Here is an 18,285-nt window from a genome sequence, read left to right as displayed (position 1 = left end):
TGAAACCGGTTAAGTAATATTTCCATAAACACACTATCAATGCAACAGCATAGTAACATATTAGCATATTCCTCGACCGGACTAATCGCACTGCAGATTATCCACGACCCAGCTCTGCGGGCAGACTATCAAGCATAGAATCGGCCGTCCATGTGCCGTCGGTATCGAAATTCGGTTCGTCGCTGCCGCTGTGCAAGCTGGGGTGTACAATCTCGCAAAGTTGAGACTCAACTTTTATATCGTTGACCGACACGTCTTGCGAGACCATATTCTCCGTCGGCTCGGTGAGTACCGAGCGATAGTTGATTGGCTTGAACCCAGAAAGGGGTTTGGTTTGCTCATGGCTTTTACTGCTCGGGGACTGCAAATAGCTTCTGAAGAATGGGCGGTCTTGGCTCAGCAATGGGTTGCTTTCTGATATGTTCAGAAAGTTTGGGCTCGAATTCAGCAGCGACGTTTGCCCGCCAAGAGAAAAGTAATCTTCCTGTTTTGGTGTGATGGGGTGATTCTCGATGCCTTGACCGCGATCGTAAGCAGAGAAGTGCGAGTTCATTGCGAGTGCATAGCGTGACGCGCCACCGAATGCACTGATATTGAGCGAATTCGGTGTGTCGGGACGATGGGAGAAATCTACCAGCCAAGTCAGAAGGTGCACATTCCGAGACAGTCGGACAGGAGAAACAGTACGGGAAGAAGAATTATGATGCTTTAAATCGGGAAGTCCAGACGGGCTATTCTGGCAAGTAATCGTGTCCCTCGGAGTAACAATCCGTCCAAACAAGTTTGAACTGGGCTGGGAGATGGGATTTAGTGTAGGCATTCCATGGTAGTCGTAATTCGAGTTCCTATATAATCAGTCTCCAGCCGTAGAGTCTTTGTCGCAATGCTCACTTGGAAATTTGGTTGAGCGAAGGTATCACGGTTCGTTCGTCGTAAACACCTGTGAGGCGTCAGTAGAATCAAACTACTAATATGCTAGGTGACAGACCTAGCGGGCTTTGCCCGCCCCGAAAGATATTTTGTGGTCTGATTGACTGCCTGAGAGGCAAAGTACCGGTATATATGGGGTGCGAAGCCCGAGCTTGCGTTCTTGTTTGTCCTGCTGTCCCGACGAACATATTGGCATTGACCCGATCTGGGTGTCCGAAGGGCAAATTGGTGGACAGATCCGCAAGCGGCTCTCGCCTCTTTCTTGCCCTCGCTGTTCGTTTTGGTGGGGGTGGTGTCTGATTCTATCAGTAAAGCAATTTCAAAGAAGGTGGTGCTCTACATACCGCATCTTCCTGGCCCGGTATTGGAGAAGAACTGTCATACACGCCTTTGACACGCTCGACTTGGAAATCCGAGGTCAAAACTACTTGTGTGGGCTCGATTCCTTCTGATGTTCGACGCATCTTGTCAATCGCGGACTTTGGTTTTCGTTGATTTCGGGTCCGTTTCATATCTTCATTGGCTAGATCCATTTTGCCCATGCCTGGCCATATTTGGCCCTTGAGCGACAGCATGTCGTTATTTTGCAGAAGCTCTTCGGGTATCTCTGAATCGTTGCCTTCTGAGAACAAGCCAGGGTATATCGGGATAGCTTCGGCGAAGCCTTGAACAGCGTATTCGTTCGAGCCGTTGGTCGTCCGTCTGGGTCGCTTTTTAGTCTGGTAATGGCGTCAGAACCCAGTTTCGGTCTTTGGAAAAATTGGAAGGGCTTACTCTGGGAGCCGCGTTGGTGGGTTTGCTGGCAATGTTTGCACGATGAAGGCGGCCCCTCATAGCTTCCTTGACTTGTTTCGCTTTCAGACGTTCAACGAGAAGAGCCTCGATTCCATTTTCGTGATACCATTGTTCGTACTGTTGCAGAGTAACGGCTGCAACCAAGTCTTGATGAGCTCTGAGCTTTGTTTGTGTCTCATGATGCAAGTGGCCTTTGGATGCAATGTGTGTGAGTAGATGTGAAACGTCGGAAAATCTAGGAGAGTCTGGGCAGACAGTGCAGATAAGAGGTATATTTCTGGGGATCCCGATACCACTGTATCCGTCCATGGCCTGCTCAATCGTATGTTAGTCTATTGCCGAAGACATGTCGCTGGGGTCATACAGAGCGCCAGGTCAGCATCGGCCAGCAATCGGCAGAATCCGTGGGCTGATAGCAAGGAGCAAAGAAGCAGCCTGCGCCAAGGCAGGAGAAGAGCAACTGTTGTGCCGGCGTGGCATGAAATTGCAGGAGAGCTCTGCTAGCAATTCTATGGAACGTGGGAGGAAGTAGATGAGAAGGCTGACTTACAAGAGAAGGCGTCCTGTAGCGTCAATTGCACGACCCGGCGTGAGAGAGTAAGGCAGGAGGTCTGATGGGCAATTGGAGGAAGAAAGCAAGAAAGAGAGAGAGAGCACCAGCACCTCGGCTCGCTTAATCTATATCATCAGAAAGCATCCTGGAAGGTTGGGCTGTGTCACTTGGTGTAGGTAGAGAGTGAAAAATAGGTAGACAAGGTACTTTGATGGTACCCAGAGCAGTCTCGAAAGTCCGTCAGCCGCGAGGTCGTTGCGGAAGAGATTGCTAGGATGGTACCGCCGGTCCTTGCTGCAGTAGACATCCCTTGGTACCTGCGAACAACGTGCTTCTCGGCCCATCTCGCTTGTCGTTGCCTCAATTGAGCCCTTCGGAGTCGCCTGGTGGGGGTAAACGGCGTGGGCATGGATGCTGGCCAGCTGTCATTATGCGCCGTTGTCGTTTGCAACTTGATGGTACGCATGGTTGAGCTCGATTCCACTATTCGCTTGGAGAGATCATGATGTAGGAAAAAAGAAGAAGGGGAGAAATGGTGGAAGCATGTGCCTTTGGAAGTAGACAGACTGAGTCATCCAGTCATTACACCTTACCTATCCAAGGTGACCAACCTTTGGGAACCCGGATTCAAATTATGCCGAGGAAGAGTGTAGGTCAACTACTTGCCGGTTAAAGTACCCCAGCAGAGCTGGTATGGCAGCTGGCAGCAGCTGGCAGCAGCTGAAGGTGTATCGTCGTTTGTACATCCTCTTTGGACGAGGTTGTGCACTGCGCCGAATTTAAATGTTTTGTGCTTCAACAATCGTTTAACTTTATTCGTTTCTAAATACCTTTCCACAAAGGTAATTATCAACTCAACAACTTTTCGGTAATCTTCTTGGGCATACAGTACCGAGGATCTACGGGCTCAAGATCGGGGTATCCCAACAGACTGAGTCCAGCCAGCCCGAAACACGTGTGAAAGACGTCCGTCATATTTCCGCGCGCATCGGAGAATCCGCCATTCTTGAGGTCCTGTGTGCTCAAAATGAATTTGATGAGCCCATCCCGGTCGATCCAGTGCGTGCGATCAATCATGGCGAGGCTCGACAGCACCCACCAGCTGTAGCACACATCTTCCGTCTTCTCTGGCCGCCCGTTGAGCCCACCGCCGGGGAGCTGTCTTTCGCTGAGCCAGCGGCCGAGCTTCTCCTTGTTGACGAGGTCAAGACGGTTGGCGATGGAGAGTGCGCCGAGGCACGTGAAAATTTGCGCCGAGTGCGATTCCGCGCCTGGCTTGGCGCCAAAGCCACCATCAAAGTTGGCGCAACTCGCGATAAACTCGACAGCCTTGTTGACATCTACGAGATGCAGTAGTTTGAGTAGAGACAAGGCGTTGAAAGCGCCATACAGGAATCGCGTATCTTCCTCGCCCCACTCGTCGCCAAAGAAGCTGCCCGTTTCTCGATTTTGCAAATCAGCCATGACTACGCACGCACATTTGTCAGCTCTTCTGCCAGAGTAAAATGGTTCACGGCACCCGAACAACGGGCGGCTTACATTTGCCAACTTGCGCCTTGCCTTGCCCCTTGCCCCGCGCCTCGAGATCGTCGAGGCCGTCAACCATGGCCAAGACCTGGACAGCGCTTACGGTAGAAAGCATATGCGCGTCGTGGTTGGGAGCAGCGCCGAAGCCGCCGTTTTCATGCTGACAGGAGAGGACGAAATCTATCGTCTCTTGGCGAGGGAGGGCATCGGGACGGCGCAACAGGTGTAGAGCGTTTAAACCCCAGTAGACGCCGTTCAAACGGAGGTGCTCCGTGAGCCAGTAATCGATCTCGTCAGTCTTGGAATCGAGACTCTGGACATATTTGACATGCGCATCAATAGCCAAGATTGGTAGCTCGGCGGACTTGGAATCCTGAGACATGCTGCTGAATGAGACACGTCCGTGTTGTTCAACAGAGTTAGGCGGGCAACGAAAAGTAGGTGGATGCCTAGGACTCTTATGTAATGGAAGCTGGGCGATGTAGGTGATGCGCCATAACGTCCAGCCAGCACAGGCAAAAGACCAATACGAGGCCTTTGAGCGCGTAAAGGTTTTTTGTTTTTTAAAAAAGAAAATGACAAAATGAAAATCCCCCAAGTTTTTCACGAGAAATTTCCAAAGCTATGAAAATTCATGGTCATCATCAGTTTGAATTCTGCCCGACAGCCAATTGGTCTGAGCTGTCTGTTAGGTGCCGGGGGAGAACTGTTCATAGATTGGATTGTGTTGTAGCACGAGACCAAAAAAACGGCTGAGGGCTTGAACCTACAGATGCGTTGCATTCGGGAAACGTGGATCTGGATTGTACGAGAATTAGTCCGACTACATATTGAATGACGTCTTGATTCCTTAGAATGGCAGCCCCGCCAGAGTTTCGTGCGAGTTGGCCGGACCTAATGCCGGAGATAAATAACTTGTCATTCGAAGCTGCGGAGATCGATGAGGTAAATGGTGCTCTAAAACCGATTGATGTATGCAGTGTAGTCTCGGTATAGATATAAATCTCTCTATCATCGCATTGCTTTTTTCGAGTTCCTGTACACCTACATCTACACTATTCCCTCCAACTTCTGACTCAAATCCCAACGCGTTTTTGCCTTATAATGCCTCCACATCCGGATCCAGCGGCCGTCAACTTCACGGCCACCAGTCATTCAGACACGTACGACTTCATTTCCAAGGCCAATCACAAGTCCCATACAGTGTTTGTCAGCGGCGCTTCAAAGGGCATTGGTCGCGAGACGGCGCTTGCGTTCGCCCGCGCGGGTGCCGCTGCCATCATCGTCGCGGCACGATCAGAGCTCACCTCGCTCGAGTCTGAGATCCGCTCCATTTCCCCCTCTACCCGAGTCGTCAAGGTCAAGCTCGACGTCTCCGCTCCGGAGGAGGTCGAGGCTGCCGCGGCGCACGTCAAGTCTCACGTGTCGTCCATTGACATCTTGTTCAACAACGCTGGCTACCTGGCATCGTTCTTGCCCTTTACCGAATCGGACCCGGACGAATGGATCAAGACGTGGGACGTCAACGTCAAGGGTCTCTATCTCGTGACGCGCGCTTTCCTGCCGCTTGTGCTCGCCAGCGAGCTCAAGACCGTCATCAACGTCAGCTCTATCGGGGCGCACCTCACAAGGAGGGGAGCATCTGCTTACCAGACCAGCAAGCTCGCCGTGTTGCGGCTTTCCGAGTTCATGAACAGTGACTATGGCGAGCAGGGACTCTTGGCGTATGCTATCCACCCCGGAGCTGTGGCCACCGAGTTGGGCATGAACCTGCCCAGTGAGTGGCACAGCATTTTGGTGGACAAGCCTCAATTATGTGCGGATACAGTCGCGTGGCTAACAGACGAGAAGAGAGACTGGTTAGCTGGGCGCTATATCAGTGTCAACTGGGACATGCAGCAGTTGCTGGCCAAGAAGGAAGACATTGTGGAAAGAGATACGCTCAAGATGAGACTCGTGATCTAGGGTGATGTACATCAGGCCACTGCTAGTTTGTGCTCGCTACATCATTGGTAGCGCCATCACCGGGCCCCGCGCTACATCTGACCGCGAGATCCGGCGATTGCACTCATTTCCAGGAGATTAGAGGCGCTCGAGCATGCAAGGCGTCAAAGTCAGTCTTGATTAAGCAACTATTCATATAGCTCGAACCATGGCATAAATATGGGGAGCCTGACGCGGCATCATTATTGTACGCAGAAAGCAAATCGTGGGGCATCAATACGTGCGCACTCATAGCGCATACTGTGACAGAATCAATACATGAATCGAACTGCCGGCCTGGGAGGCGAGGAGAAATTGGACATACCCTGAATTCGTGGTTTTCGCGATCTGTGAGGTTGAAGAACTCGCTGTTTGGCACGTGCTCGACGTTGGCATAGACGCGGTCACGGCGGCGATTCTCCCACTTGTAGTATATCACGAGCGCGATGATGCAGAGAGCCGCAAATGCGTTGGTGATGGCCATGGCGATCTTGGCGGGAATATACAGCGGCTTGTCCTTGTCGCGGAAGGTAAGAGGACCGATGATGTTGCCGATGCCTAAGCCTTATCAGTCATGGTGGAATAGTAGAGAATATGGATCATAACCCACAGAAACAAGTGAGAAGTATAGCATTCAGAGTGGCTTTTTTTGTGTGGCCGGAAAAGTTGGCCGCCGCGTACGAGTACATGAGACCGAGTGATGCGCCGGTGCACAGAGCAAGATAGGTACCCACCATCTTGCCGGCAACATAGCCCTCGGCGGGCAAGAACCTCAAAAGACAGCTTCCGACGGTACTGACGAGAAGCAAAGCCACGGCAAAGACACCTCGCATGTTGTGCTTGCCAGCCAGCGAGCCGCATGTAATGGTGAGGATCAGTGTAAAGGCGCCAGAGGGTATGCCCATGAGCGCCGAGACCTCGGATGTGAACCCAAATGTCTTGATGACTGTGGAAGAATATGTGCTGATGAAGCCGTTGGGGATAGAGGAAGACATTACAGCCATGGACAGCAGCCAGGTCTGGGGGTCAAGCAGACACTCGACAACCTGGTGTTTCTTGAAGCTTTTGTTTTCAATGCCCGTCATGTTTTCCCGCAGACGTGCAATGGCCCATTTCTTTTCAGTGTCTGACAGGCGTGAAACCATGGGGTTGTCAGGCATGGTGAAGACGACGAGGAGACCGACGGTGACGGTGATGAGGCCATAGACGAGAAACATGATCTGCCATGACTTGAAGGCACTTCCCTTGTAGTGCTGAAAGCCAAACGACGTCACGGCGCCGACCATCTGGCCAACGCTGATGCCAAGGTACCAGATGCTCACCCTGACGGGCTGCTCAGACTTCTTATACCACATGGACGTGATGAGGATGAGGGCAGGCGCGACGGCGGCCTCGAAGCATCCCAGCAGTACTCTGAGCGCGACCAGCGTGCCCCAGGACTTGGCGGCGGCGGTGCAGGCAACCATGATGCCCCAGCAAATGACGTTGGCGCCGAGAAACTTGGCCGTGGGCAGGATCTGCATGAGGTATCCGGCAGGGAACTCAAAGGCCAGGTAAGTGACGTAGAAGATGAGGGCGAGTTGGGAGAATTGGTTGCCGTCGATGTGGGTGTCCTGTTGGAGGCCCATAATGTTGGCATAGTTGACTGAGCACGTACCGTGTAAGCGAACGAGCAAGGTTGGATGGAGAGGAGAAGGTAGAAGAGGTTCAAGAAGAGACTCACTGAGTGTTTTGTCGGTGTATTGCAAAAAGTAGCAGCCAACTTTATCATTTGGGCCATTAGCAAGGGTCCAGAAGCGCGCAAGTTTGCGCACGAGGGATGAATGAGAAACTTACACATGAGCGGCATAATGGACCAGTCAATTTTCCGAACAAGACGCTTTTCGTCTTCGGGGGTCATGGGCGGCAGGTCGTCGGCATGATTGATGAACTTGAGGGCCGCATCCATATCGGACGCTTTGACATTTGACTTTGCCGCCTCGGGATCCTGAGGGTAGTCGTCGTGGCTGTGGGCAGCCTCTATGGTTTGTTTGGACTCCATGATGGATGGGGGTTTATTGTTGCAAGCTTCGTCCAGCCCAAGAGTGTGGGGGATTTGCACTACATCGCCCGTTGAACGTGGGCGACTCACGACACCTTTATATCATCACCACCTGGACCGTTGAAATGGGGGGGCGGAAGGGAGGGGGGTGAGGGCGTTTGGCAGAGCCGGCGTTGGAAGCTTACAGTCTACGGGGGCTTCAGCACAGACCGAGAGGATCGACCGAGTAGCCCGGGCTGGAGTCGGGTCGTGTTTTGGTGTTGCAGATTGTTAATGTACGGTCAGGGTTCAGGGTTCAAAGGGTTCAAAAGTAACGCGGAACATTAGCGGGCAACAGGTCATACCATGGCGGCCCAGATGCAACCCATGCGGAAGCTACTCGGAACGAGGAAACTTCAAGGGGCTTTTTTGACAAACCCCGCTCACGTCGTTGGCCAGGTCGTCGGCACTTACTCAGTAGTTTACTACTAAGTACTGAGTAGCGTCAGGCGTGCGTAACGCCTTCGGTTGCGGAGAAGCAATAAGGAGAAACTCTGTTTCTTCGCGGGGAAGGGAGGGGGGGGGGGGTTGACCAGTCACGGCATAACCGTCCACGGGCTTGGCTTCGAGTCAGTCTCATCGCGTCAAGGTACCGGGTATGAGACGAGCCAATGGGCAGGCCGTCTTAATTTCTGATAACAGTCATCCTTTACCTGAGAGAAAAGACGTCTTATCTGTCAGCATGCTCTGGCGCGCGCCAGCAAACCTCGTCGCATCCGCTGTCCATAGTCAAAGCGATCGAGTAAATATGGGTCAATCTACGTTGGCCTACAGGCTGCAGGATATGCGAGGGCTTCGACCCAGCTGCGTCTTATCAGTATGCATTATTACTAAGTATTTGCTACCTATGCATTGCAACTGTACGAGTCGCACGCATATTCATACATGGATATAGATCTTTTATGCACCAAAAAAAATGGATGCGCCACACTTTCTTTTTGTATCGTTACTGATATGCCCCCTCTTATAGTTACTATTAGTGAGTACCTACCTATATTACAGGCTCACAGCAACCAACCACCTCAGCTGGTGGGTCTTGGACAAGAGTCTGGCGACCACCATGGGTGGCTCAGCTACTTGCTCGTAATTTTCTCATCATTCTTTATTATCATGTACAACTATTACATTTATTTCTACAGAAAGAAAATGAGATGATTAAACCCCCTTTTTTACTCTACATGAACATGACAAGAAAATCCCCCCTCTTGACTTGATAAATCAGTCGTCCAAGTAGAGAGCTGTATAAAGCTTCGAGAGGAAATCACTCTTCCATGAATGAAAAGTATAAAAATCAAGGTTTCCTATAAAAGTCATCGCTCACCATCTCTATTCGACAGAGACTCTCCAAATGACCGTCCTCGTCGCGTGGTAAATGATTTGTCAAGTCATCATGAGGGACCGACCGGCTTTTGGCCAGTCTCATGCATTGCCTGCCTGCATACAAGTATGCATGCCCTTGGAGCCCCCCTTGGACGACGCAGCGTCACCATGCTCAAAGTCGCTTCACTACAGAAATTGCAGAAGAATCCAAAACGGCAGATGGTGATTTGATGCTAGTTCAAACGCCACACCACACAGCTGCTTGCCAGCCTCAGTCCCACCCCCGCTCCGGAGTCCAAATCTGGGGTAACGGCCCAGCATGAAGTCTCGACGCGTCGTCTCGCCATTTCGCGAATCACCACCTCACTCGAGCTTCCAAGAGGGGGCCTCGCCGGAGCCTAGATCTGGGCCCTCCCGGGGCTTGGTGTGTGCAGATCTGGGGAAACCCTGAGAGCTTCTCATGCTTGTCTGGGGATTTCTGCAGGTACTCGACAGCATTCAGCCATACCCCTCATCTTCTTCACCAGCCGACCGCGCCACCACGTTGACGCTATAACTACTTTAACTAGTAAACTACTCCGTACCTACTCACTAGTCACTTACCCCAACGCTAAATTACAAGTCGGCATTTTGCGTTGTTACCCTCCTCACAGCACCGACGCCGTCAGCCAATGACTAGTCCTCACCTGCGTTTCCGTGCAATTCCGCCATTCCGCAGCTTCTACACCCTCTTGCCTTGACTTTTTCTTCTCTTCTCTTTTTCTTCTCTTCTCTTTTTTTGTTCTTTTTTTTTTTTTGTTGACTCGAATCAAAGTCTTCTCCTGTCTCGCTTGCTTTTTGCACTGGGCAGAAACAACTCTGCATCCCCTCACCATGCCTCTGTCTACCGAGTCTGCGTTTCACAAGGACCACCAGGCCTTGGAGTTCACCACGTTCCCTTCTCGCCGCAGTGTCGTCCACAGCACCCAAGGTATCGTCTCGTGTACGCAGCCTCTTGCTGCCAAGTGTGGCATTGATGTGCTTCGCGCTGGCGGAAATGCAGCTGTGAGTTTGCTTGCCCTCTTCTTCGCAGTCATTTGAGTGGAAGCCCTGACCAAAGTCCAGGATGCCGCCGTTGCTGTCGGTATGTCTCTGGCGCGCCCTTTGCCGCCTAAACGATAGAATTAACCTCTTCGTTACAGCTGCTGGTCTCAACATGACCGAGCCGTGCTCGACGGGCATCGGCGGTGACATGTTCATTCTCTATTGGGATGCGCAGAAGAAGACAGTCTCTGCCATGAACGGCTCGGGCCGGTCCGGTGCCAAATCTACGCTTGACACGGTTCGCTCAGCGTTGGGCCTCAACGACGACAACCAAGGCAGCATTCCCATGACCAGCGTCCATGCCGTCACTGTCCCTGGAGCAGCAGCAGGCTGGGTTGACACTGTGGAGCGTTTCGGCAGCGGAAACCTCACCCTGGCAGATGTACTGAAGCCCGCCATCGAACTTGGCGAAAACGGTTTTCCTGTATCTCAAGTAGCTGCTTCTTTCGTACGTATCTCGTCGTCCTATGCTGTAATTTGTACTTCTAACATTGGGTAGTGGGGGCAATCAGAGGAGCTTCTCCGCAAGGCTTCCCCCAACTTTGGCGAGATGCTCAAGAAGGACCCGGGCGCCGCCGGTGGCGTCCGCGCACCGAGGCCTGGTGAAATCATGAAGAATACGACGCTGGCGAATACATTCCGTGCGCTAGCTGAGGAGGGGAAAGCAGGGTTCTATACTGGCCGCATTGCCGAAGCATTCGTCAAAATTGTCCAAGACCTCGGCGGCAACATCGACCTGGACGATTTGAGGCATCATGCCGAGTTGGGTAGCGAGCCAGTCGACCCCATCTCCATCAAGTTCTACGGCCAAGGCCTGACTTCGGAGTCTGCGGACGGGGGTATAGAGCTGTGGGAGCACCCTCCCAACGGCCAGGGCATTGTTGCATTAATGGCACTTGGCATCATCCAGGAGCTGGAGAAGGCTGGCAAGATTCCCACCTTTAAGCCCGAAGACTTCAACAGTGCCGCATATCTCCATGCCATCATTGAGGCTCTGCGCATCAGCTTTGCTGACGCGAACTGGTATGTCGCCGACCCCAACGTGGCCAACGTTCCTATTGCTGGTATGATTTCCGAGGAATACCTGGCCAGCCGGGCAAAGCTGTTTGACCCGACGAGGGTCTGTGCAAATATCACAGAAGGCCAGCCCCCTTTCACCTCGCCAGCATTACAGAGCAGTGATACCGTCTACTTTACTGTTGCCGATGCGGCTGGCAATGCTGCCTCCTTTATCAACTCCAACTACGATGGCTTTGGCACTGGCATTATCCCTAGTGGCTGCGGGTTTACCCTGCAAAACCGCGGGGCGAATTTCTCACTGAATGCCAACCACCCGAATAAGATTGAGCCTCGAAAGCGCCCCTATCATACCATTATCCCCGGCATGGCGACAAACATCAGCGACAACTCTCTACACTCTTCGTTTGGCGTCATGGGCGGCTTCATGCAGCCGCAGGGCCACGTACAGGTGCTCCTTGGCCAGATCGTGGGCAGGCTGGATCCTCAGCAGGCCCTGGATGCGCCACGCATCTGTGTCGGCGGCGGCCTTGGAGAGATCACCCAGACGAGTGACTGGACGGTCCATGTGGAGGAGGGCATGGCCGAGTCGACGATTGAGGAGCTACGGCGACTGGGTCACAAGGTCGAGGTGTTTTGCGGTGCTCGGCGATTTCTCTTTGGACGGGGACAGATTATCCGCCATTTGGTCGACCCTGTTGACAAGACGTTGGTGTGGTCTGCGGGGAGTGACCCGCGCGGTGATGGCGCGTCGTATCCAGCATGAGTACGGAGTAGAAGATAGAACCCCGAAATCCAATCCTAGACACTAGACAAATTACCTTGTACCCCTGCTCTCCTTTACAGGGGTATTGCTGTTTTATTTACGGACAGACTTCCACTTGTAGACTGAGGCTGTTGACCAAGACGTACAACTTTGGCATGGTGCACGTGTAAGGAAAGGGTTCATGCAGGGTATCAAGGTCGACAACAGTCTGCTGAGCACTTACCAGTAGTATCAAACCTGTCACACGGACCAGGTAGGTAAGTATAGGACCCACGCTGCAGAAATCGTCATGCAGGAGCTTTGACGGCACCGCTGACGGTCCGTGGTATCGAACAAGTTGTGCATCAATAGCGACCTTGAAAGTACAGACAGATGACATCATGGAGCGAAACGCGGCTGCGAGCTTGGATTCGTGATGGCCGGCCAAAGAGAGCTCCCGTCAAACTCAGGATCTCCGGCCGGAAGCCATGGGCCCCTTGACAGGATCTCCCGCTTGCAGGGCAAATACGAAGTACTTTTAACTTTTTGTTAGTGTCATTGTTCCTCACCAGCAAGCACCAGATATGGGCCCGGGCCGAGCAGCATGTCGATGGACTGAAACAGGTTGATGGGCGTCGTTAGCATGTCATGTCTACTTGGTCAACCAAATTTTCGCTATTTACTCTTCGTCATCTTTCACCCACCTTTGTGCCTGTTTTATCAGTAATAAAAGGCACTTGCTAATCCTGGCCCCGACTAGAAGAAAAAAAAACGACTCATTGCCCACTCCCTGCATAATAAGCCTGGTCGAGGCGTCGAGAGACAAGTCGTCGTTGGCGCTACTTGGACGGCCAGTGGTGGTGGGGTGGGCGGCGCCATACTGGTACTAGCTACTAATAGAACAAAGTACTTGCTATCCGCTCAATACATCGCAAAAAAGACGGGGAAAGAAGAAGAAGAAGAAGAAGAAGAAGAAACAAAGAAAAAAAATATATACAGTCACTTTGAGTTTGAAATTCATCAAGGAAATTGCCAATCTACATTTTTTCCATGCGACAAAAGGCGAGCATCGTGTGGCGGTGGAGCAGCGTGGCCCCCTCCTAATCACGTTTCGCTACGGACCCCTGGAACATGTCTGGCGTTAGCTTGCGACGTTCCTGGAACCCCGGAGCTCAATACGAAGTGTCGGGCCAAAGAGAGTAATGGAGCCGTTTACAAAAAAGTCTATTTCGGCGCTTTGCCAGTTTCCTTACGGAGTACTGATAGCAGGTACAATATTATACTTGGCTACTTATCCCAACTTGCTTAGAATAAACGTGGGCATTGATGAAAACCAATAGGTACTTGCAAGTAAGTACACATAGCTTACCCATCAATGCTCATGACAATAAATGTACGGGCTTATGAGTTTTCATTCGCCCTATCGACTCTCGTTCTGTGGCCTATTATCATTTGGCACACATGAAATCTTAGAATTACTGATAGATAATGCGAAAGCCAAAGTGCCGGTAGCTGCTATTGTTAGTCTGTATGAGCTAATGTTCCATCTTGAGCAAAAAAAAAAAAAAACCGGCCTTGAGACCCTCAATCTAGCCACGACTTCCTGTCATTCTAGAGCCTTAGCGACTCCTTCAGTAGACCAAAATATCCAGAAACAGCCTGGCTACTAGTACAATGGCGAGTATAATTTGCTACAGATATTTCCGTATCGCAAAGAAATGTGACCTACCACCGCAAAAGGGAACTGCATCGCTGTGTCTGTTTTCGAGAAGGGAGCCGAGATTACGAATCTTTCAGACTTCCGGGGGGGGGGGGGGGGGGGGGGGGGGGGCTCGTCTGACATGCTGCTATTGAGGTGTGGAAATGAATCTCGGGCGATATTGTCTCGATTCTCGACAATCGCGGCACCCGAAAAAAAAGCAAAAGATTAAGTACTTGCCGGCTTCGGAGTTTGCTGCGATGATTTGCCTCAAGGTTCAACGGCATTATATGCTTCGTACCCGGCCGAGCCGTCGGGATTGAAAGAACGCGGCATGATCAAGCTCTGCCGGCTACTGGCACAGAGATCTTGCGGCTTCTGGCCTTTGAATAGTTTATTTGTTTGTAATAGACAGACACATTGGCGCATCAAAACATCGGTTCATCAAAGTCGTGGGGGGGCAACATGGATGCAGGTTGGCAACGATGATGGATATAATTCTGTGATAGACTGGTCCATTGACTTCAGCATCGGATGTATCAATCGCGGGTAGCTCGATCAAATTTTCTGCGAACAGCTGGCAGGCGAACTCAACCAGACGAGCAACACCGCAGCAGTAGGTTCTCACACACAAAAACCTCAATTAGCCAAGGTCTCTATGTGAGCCCATCAAATCACTCAAAGCTGAAAATCATACGTCCCGATGTCATGCGTGATATTCGTCATATTACTGAGTCGGGGCTCGTGGGATTTCATACACTTGTGGTCTGTTCGTCCTCAACCACTGACTCGTTGACTTGTCTTGGCTGCCATCGCCATCGCCGACCCGCGATCCCGGTCGCTTACAAAATACCAAGTAGATGAGTACAAGAGCTCGTCGTGCAGGGTAGGGGCCCTTGGGAAGAGATATTGAATCCCCATTCCACGTGAATAAAGCCGTTTTACAGCATCTCAAGGACGTCGAAGCTGTCTGCATGGTTGCTGCTGGTACGAGCAAAGTCTCGGACTTGGGAACCGGGGTCTCTCAGGCCAATATCAGACCAAAGTGCCTCACTCCTGCGAGCCCCAGACTAACCAAAGACATGGCAGGATAGAGTAGAGCTGATGCATTTTATGAGAGGGTATTGCGTAGAGTTTCTCTCTGAAAACTATATTTATATAATCTGAGTATGAAATCCAGTAATCATGCGGTGAAATTATAATATACAATTGCATGATTCAAAGGTCGTTCTATTATACAAGCCATGGTAGTAAAAATGAATTTCTTTCTGGGGAATATAGAGTAGAATCACTACTTAAACTATCGTGCACCAAGAGTCGAGTTGTGAATTACCGGTTGGACCTTGAGGGCTGTCCGCCCGAGTGTCGCGAAAGACCAACCAACTCTATAGGCTAGGTACCGACCTAGGAGGTATCGAGATGGCGCGCCTTATTACCACCTAGGTACCTCACTACCGTTATGGCCGTTGGCCGTGGCTGATGACCCAACGTTTGCGTACTGGTGTACTGAAAGTTCTGAATACTACTGCACCAATGAGTTGCTGTGCTTATTGCAATATTCATTTCAAAGATGATTTTACATCATTTTTTTATTTTTTCGCGCAACTGTATTGTCTCGACTTATCTAGCGGTCGCTCACCACCTAAGCCCACTACCTAAGTTATAGCTTTGCTTGCTTTGTCCTCACCAAAAGACTTGCTGAGTAGAAGCACGCTGGCATCCGCGCACTCACTCACTCCCTAACTAACTCACTCACTCACTCACTTGCCCCCCGCTCCCCGCTCCCCTCTCAGTCTCATTCTTACTCTCAGTCTCAGTCTCCTCTATGCAGCGCTGCTTACCTACCTCGCGCCTCCTGGTCTACCTAATAAACCCTGACGCCCTCCCTCCTGTTTGGCTATTTCTAGACACGCCTCATGAATCAAGGAGGCTGTTGCGCCTAGTTAGCTCTTTCGCTGCTGGGTTGGCAGCATAATCTAAAGCCTTGCCCCAGGCTGTCGCCTTGCCCGCTGCTGCTGCTGCTGCTGCCGCCGCCGTTGCAGCCACGCCTTGTTGTGTTGCCCGCTTCTGCCTTGCTGCTGCTCCTGCACCTCCTCCCCTTTCCCGTTGCCTCGTTACACTTAATAAGCATGGGACGAAAGCCCACTCCGCAGCCACTCATGCTGCCAGACTCGACCAGTGCCGGCCTCACCCGCGACAAACTCAGCACCGCCGCCGCCACCGCCGAACCAAACGTCGTCGCCTACGCACAGAGCCCGTCCGCGACAGACGCTGTTCCTGCCCTTGACCACCAGCCTTTGTTCCCGCTCAATCGTCCCTACACCGCACGCGAGCCGCTGCCGCCCTCCGACCACTATCGTGACGACTTTCCCCTCCCGCACTCGTCTCACGCTACACTCGACTCCTTCTCCCGCCCGACCCAGCAGTCCTCCCGCCAACCGCAGCCCCAGACCGAGGGCAGGAAGGCCTCCAAGAGTGGCTTCTTTCACTTCAGCAAGGGGTCTCGAGCCGCCACTCAGCCGCTGCCCGCAACCGATCCCTTGCCTGATAAACACCAAGACCACGCCGCTGCCTCGAGTTTCGATCCTCTTGTGACGGATTGTCGAGGTACGCCTTTGCCCTCGTCCGCTTCTGGTGCGCTCTGCTCCTAGCCTCGTTGTTTGACCCTTCTGCCCACCCCCACCCGCTTCGCCGCCCTTGTCCTTTGTGCGTTGCTTTCTCGGTGCTAACCTGCCGCTTTGTCTCCTATAGGCCCAGTCTACGGACACGACGATTTGCAGCGTCCGAGTCTGCCCTTCTCCTCCTCCCACTCGCAAATCTCGCTTTCCTCCGCCGGTGATACTGACAGCGGCCCAACGACTGGTGGCAAGCCGCGCAAAGCAAAACCCTTTGGCCGCCTCGGACGCTCCAGATCCAACCGCGACAAGGACCGCCCCAGTCCCAAGCCTGCCCCGGCCACCCTCCCGAATACACCCAGCATTCCCGTCGCTTACGATAATTCCGCTCCCCTGAGGACCGCACCCGTGGCTCAGGATCGCGCCTTTCGAGAAATGATGAATTCGACCATCCGAAATCATTCTGAGGATCGTGCTCTCACTAAGAACGGCAACGCAAGCCGCGAAAACCTTCGCGACCGCGACAATAATCACAAGATGCAGCCGTCCTCTTACAAGGAGAATGGTGGCTCGACATTTCTGAGCGGCCTGCGCGGCTCCCGTGCCGCCGACATCTTTAGTAAAGGCTTGTTCGGCAAGAGCACAAGAAGCGGCAGCACAACAGAAAGAGAGCCCGTTGTTGATGACGAGCATTATGTACTCAAAGTTATCAATCTTCCTTTGGTTGAGCAGACACGGCGTACCCGCATCTCAAAACGGCTTGAGCACTCCCGCGACAAGACAGAATTCTGGATGCCCGCCTTCCCTTGGCGCGCTATCGACTACCTAAACTACAAAGGCTGCGACGTGGAAGGTCTATATCGTGTACCGGGCAGTGGTCCCCAGATCAAAAAGTGGCAGCGCCGCTTCGATGAGCGTATGTCGGATCCAACCTCCCAACCACGGGCATTCTTGCCATGACTAACCAATCTGCTTGTTTCAGAATACGACGTGAACCTCTTCGAGGTTGACGATTTATACGACATCAATATTGTTGGCTCGATGCTAAAGGCCTGGTTGCGAGAGCTGCCAGATGAGCTGTTTCCCAAGGAAGCGCAGGATCGCATTGCAAGAGAATGCGCCGGCTCGGAAGAGGTCCCGCAACTGCTCATTGATGAACTCGCCAACTTATCGCCCTTTAACTACTACCTGCTATTCGCCATCACTTGCCATCTCAGCCTGTTGCTTGCCCACTCAGATAAGAACAAGATGGACTTTCGCAACTTGTGCATTTGCTTCCAGCCCTGCATGAAGATTGACGCCTTTTGCTTCAAGTTTCTGGTCTGCGACTGGAGAAACTGCTGGAAGGGATGCAAGAATGAGGCGAAATTTATCGAAGAAGAATACAAGTTGTTCGATCAGCCGCCGCCTAGAGGTCTAGCTGAGCCGGCGCAGCTAACGATTAACGCCGAGGCGCGCAACCCGTCCCCAGCTGGCAGCAACCTGGAGGCCAAAGACGAGATTCACAATGCTCCAACTACCAACGCACCACCCAACGACTCCGAATCCGTCAATGATGCAAATGGCGGTCACGAAACACGGCCAAAGACGTCCGACATGCGACCCCTATCGCCAATCAAGCCACTGTCCCCCTTGGGGTTTTAAGCATCGGTCGCTACCCCGCATCTCATAAACTGTCTTAGATCACGACTCGACGTTCAACATCATGCACTCCAACTATACTGCGTGGTTCAAGTTTCTTTCTCGATTCCATCCTTTCGCAATACAAATATCGTTTTGAAATCTGGCTTCTTTGCAGATTCTCACCGGCAAGCCAGAGGGCACCTTTGTAGCCCTCGAGGCTTCAGTGCCAGCCAGCTCTGCCGTTCGCCGTTTGGTATACCCCACATCGCGTTTATACTCTTATGTCCGGTGCAATTCGCCCCGTCTTTGTCCCTT

General features: G+C 52.2%; 7 protein-coding genes across 7 annotated transcripts; 3 read left to right on the top strand and 4 right to left on the bottom strand.

Annotated features, from left to right (window-relative positions):
• Positions 1-97: 97 nt before the first annotated feature.
• V2A60_004898 (uncharacterized protein) lies at positions 98-553 on the bottom strand (the record flags this gene model as incomplete). Its single annotated transcript, XM_083256212.1, has 1 exon — positions 98-553. The coding sequence occupies one exon, from the start codon at positions 551-553 to the stop codon at positions 98-100; it is 456 nt and encodes a 151-aa protein (XP_083112338.1).
• A 363-nt stretch (positions 554-916) lies between these two features.
• V2A60_004897 (uncharacterized protein) lies at positions 917-2,744 on the bottom strand (the record flags this gene model as incomplete). Its single annotated transcript, XM_083256211.1, has 4 exons — positions 917-940; positions 1,275-1,649; positions 1,705-1,859; positions 2,741-2,744. The coding sequence occupies 4 exons, from the start codon at positions 2,742-2,744 to the stop codon at positions 917-919; spliced, it is 558 nt and encodes a 185-aa protein (XP_083112337.1).
• A 383-nt stretch (positions 2,745-3,127) lies between these two features.
• Positions 3,128-4,187, bottom strand: V2A60_004896 (Rab geranylgeranyltransferase BET2; the record flags this gene model as incomplete). The annotated part of the gene is made up of 2 exons (XM_083256210.1): positions 3,128-3,744; positions 3,818-4,187. The coding sequence occupies 2 exons, from the start codon at positions 4,185-4,187 to the stop codon at positions 3,128-3,130; spliced, it is 987 nt and encodes a 328-aa protein (XP_083112336.1).
• Positions 4,188-4,909: 722 nt separating this feature from the next.
• On the top strand, positions 4,910-5,770 carry V2A60_004895 (SDR family oxidoreductase; the record flags this gene model as incomplete). Its single annotated transcript, XM_083256209.1, has 1 exon — positions 4,910-5,770. One exon carries the CDS (start codon positions 4,910-4,912, stop codon positions 5,768-5,770), a length of 861 nt encoding a protein of 286 aa, XP_083112335.1.
• A 267-nt stretch (positions 5,771-6,037) lies between these two features.
• On the bottom strand, positions 6,038-7,829 carry V2A60_004894 (uncharacterized protein; the record flags this gene model as incomplete). The annotated part of the gene is made up of 5 exons (XM_083256208.1): positions 6,038-6,049; positions 6,114-6,346; positions 6,399-7,433; positions 7,512-7,550; positions 7,625-7,829. The coding sequence occupies 5 exons, from the start codon at positions 7,827-7,829 to the stop codon at positions 6,038-6,040; spliced, it is 1,524 nt and encodes a 507-aa protein (XP_083112334.1).
• Positions 7,830-10,061: 2,232 nt separating this feature from the next.
• Positions 10,062-12,054, top strand: V2A60_004893 (gamma-glutamyltransferase family protein; the record flags this gene model as incomplete). The annotated part of the gene is made up of 4 exons (XM_083256207.1): positions 10,062-10,232; positions 10,293-10,311; positions 10,370-10,719; positions 10,771-12,054. 4 exons carry the CDS (start codon positions 10,062-10,064, stop codon positions 12,052-12,054), a joined length of 1,824 nt encoding a protein of 607 aa, XP_083112333.1.
• A 3,807-nt stretch (positions 12,055-15,861) lies between these two features.
• Positions 15,862-17,991, top strand: V2A60_004892 (Rho GTPase-activating protein; the record flags this gene model as incomplete). Its single annotated transcript, XM_083256206.1, has 3 exons — positions 15,862-16,339; positions 16,484-17,263; positions 17,330-17,991. The coding sequence occupies 3 exons, from the start codon at positions 15,862-15,864 to the stop codon at positions 17,989-17,991; spliced, it is 1,920 nt and encodes a 639-aa protein (XP_083112332.1).
• Positions 17,992-18,285: the final 294 nt, after the last annotated feature.

This window comes from Cordyceps javanica, chromosome 3, assembly GCF_051103115.1.
Source record: "Cordyceps javanica chromosome 3, complete sequence".
Taxonomy (NCBI): Eukaryota; Fungi; Ascomycota; class Sordariomycetes; order Hypocreales; family Cordycipitaceae; genus Cordyceps; species Cordyceps javanica.
The sequence above is the reverse complement of the archived record's forward strand: the minus strand, read 5'-3'. Positions and strand labels throughout refer to the sequence as shown.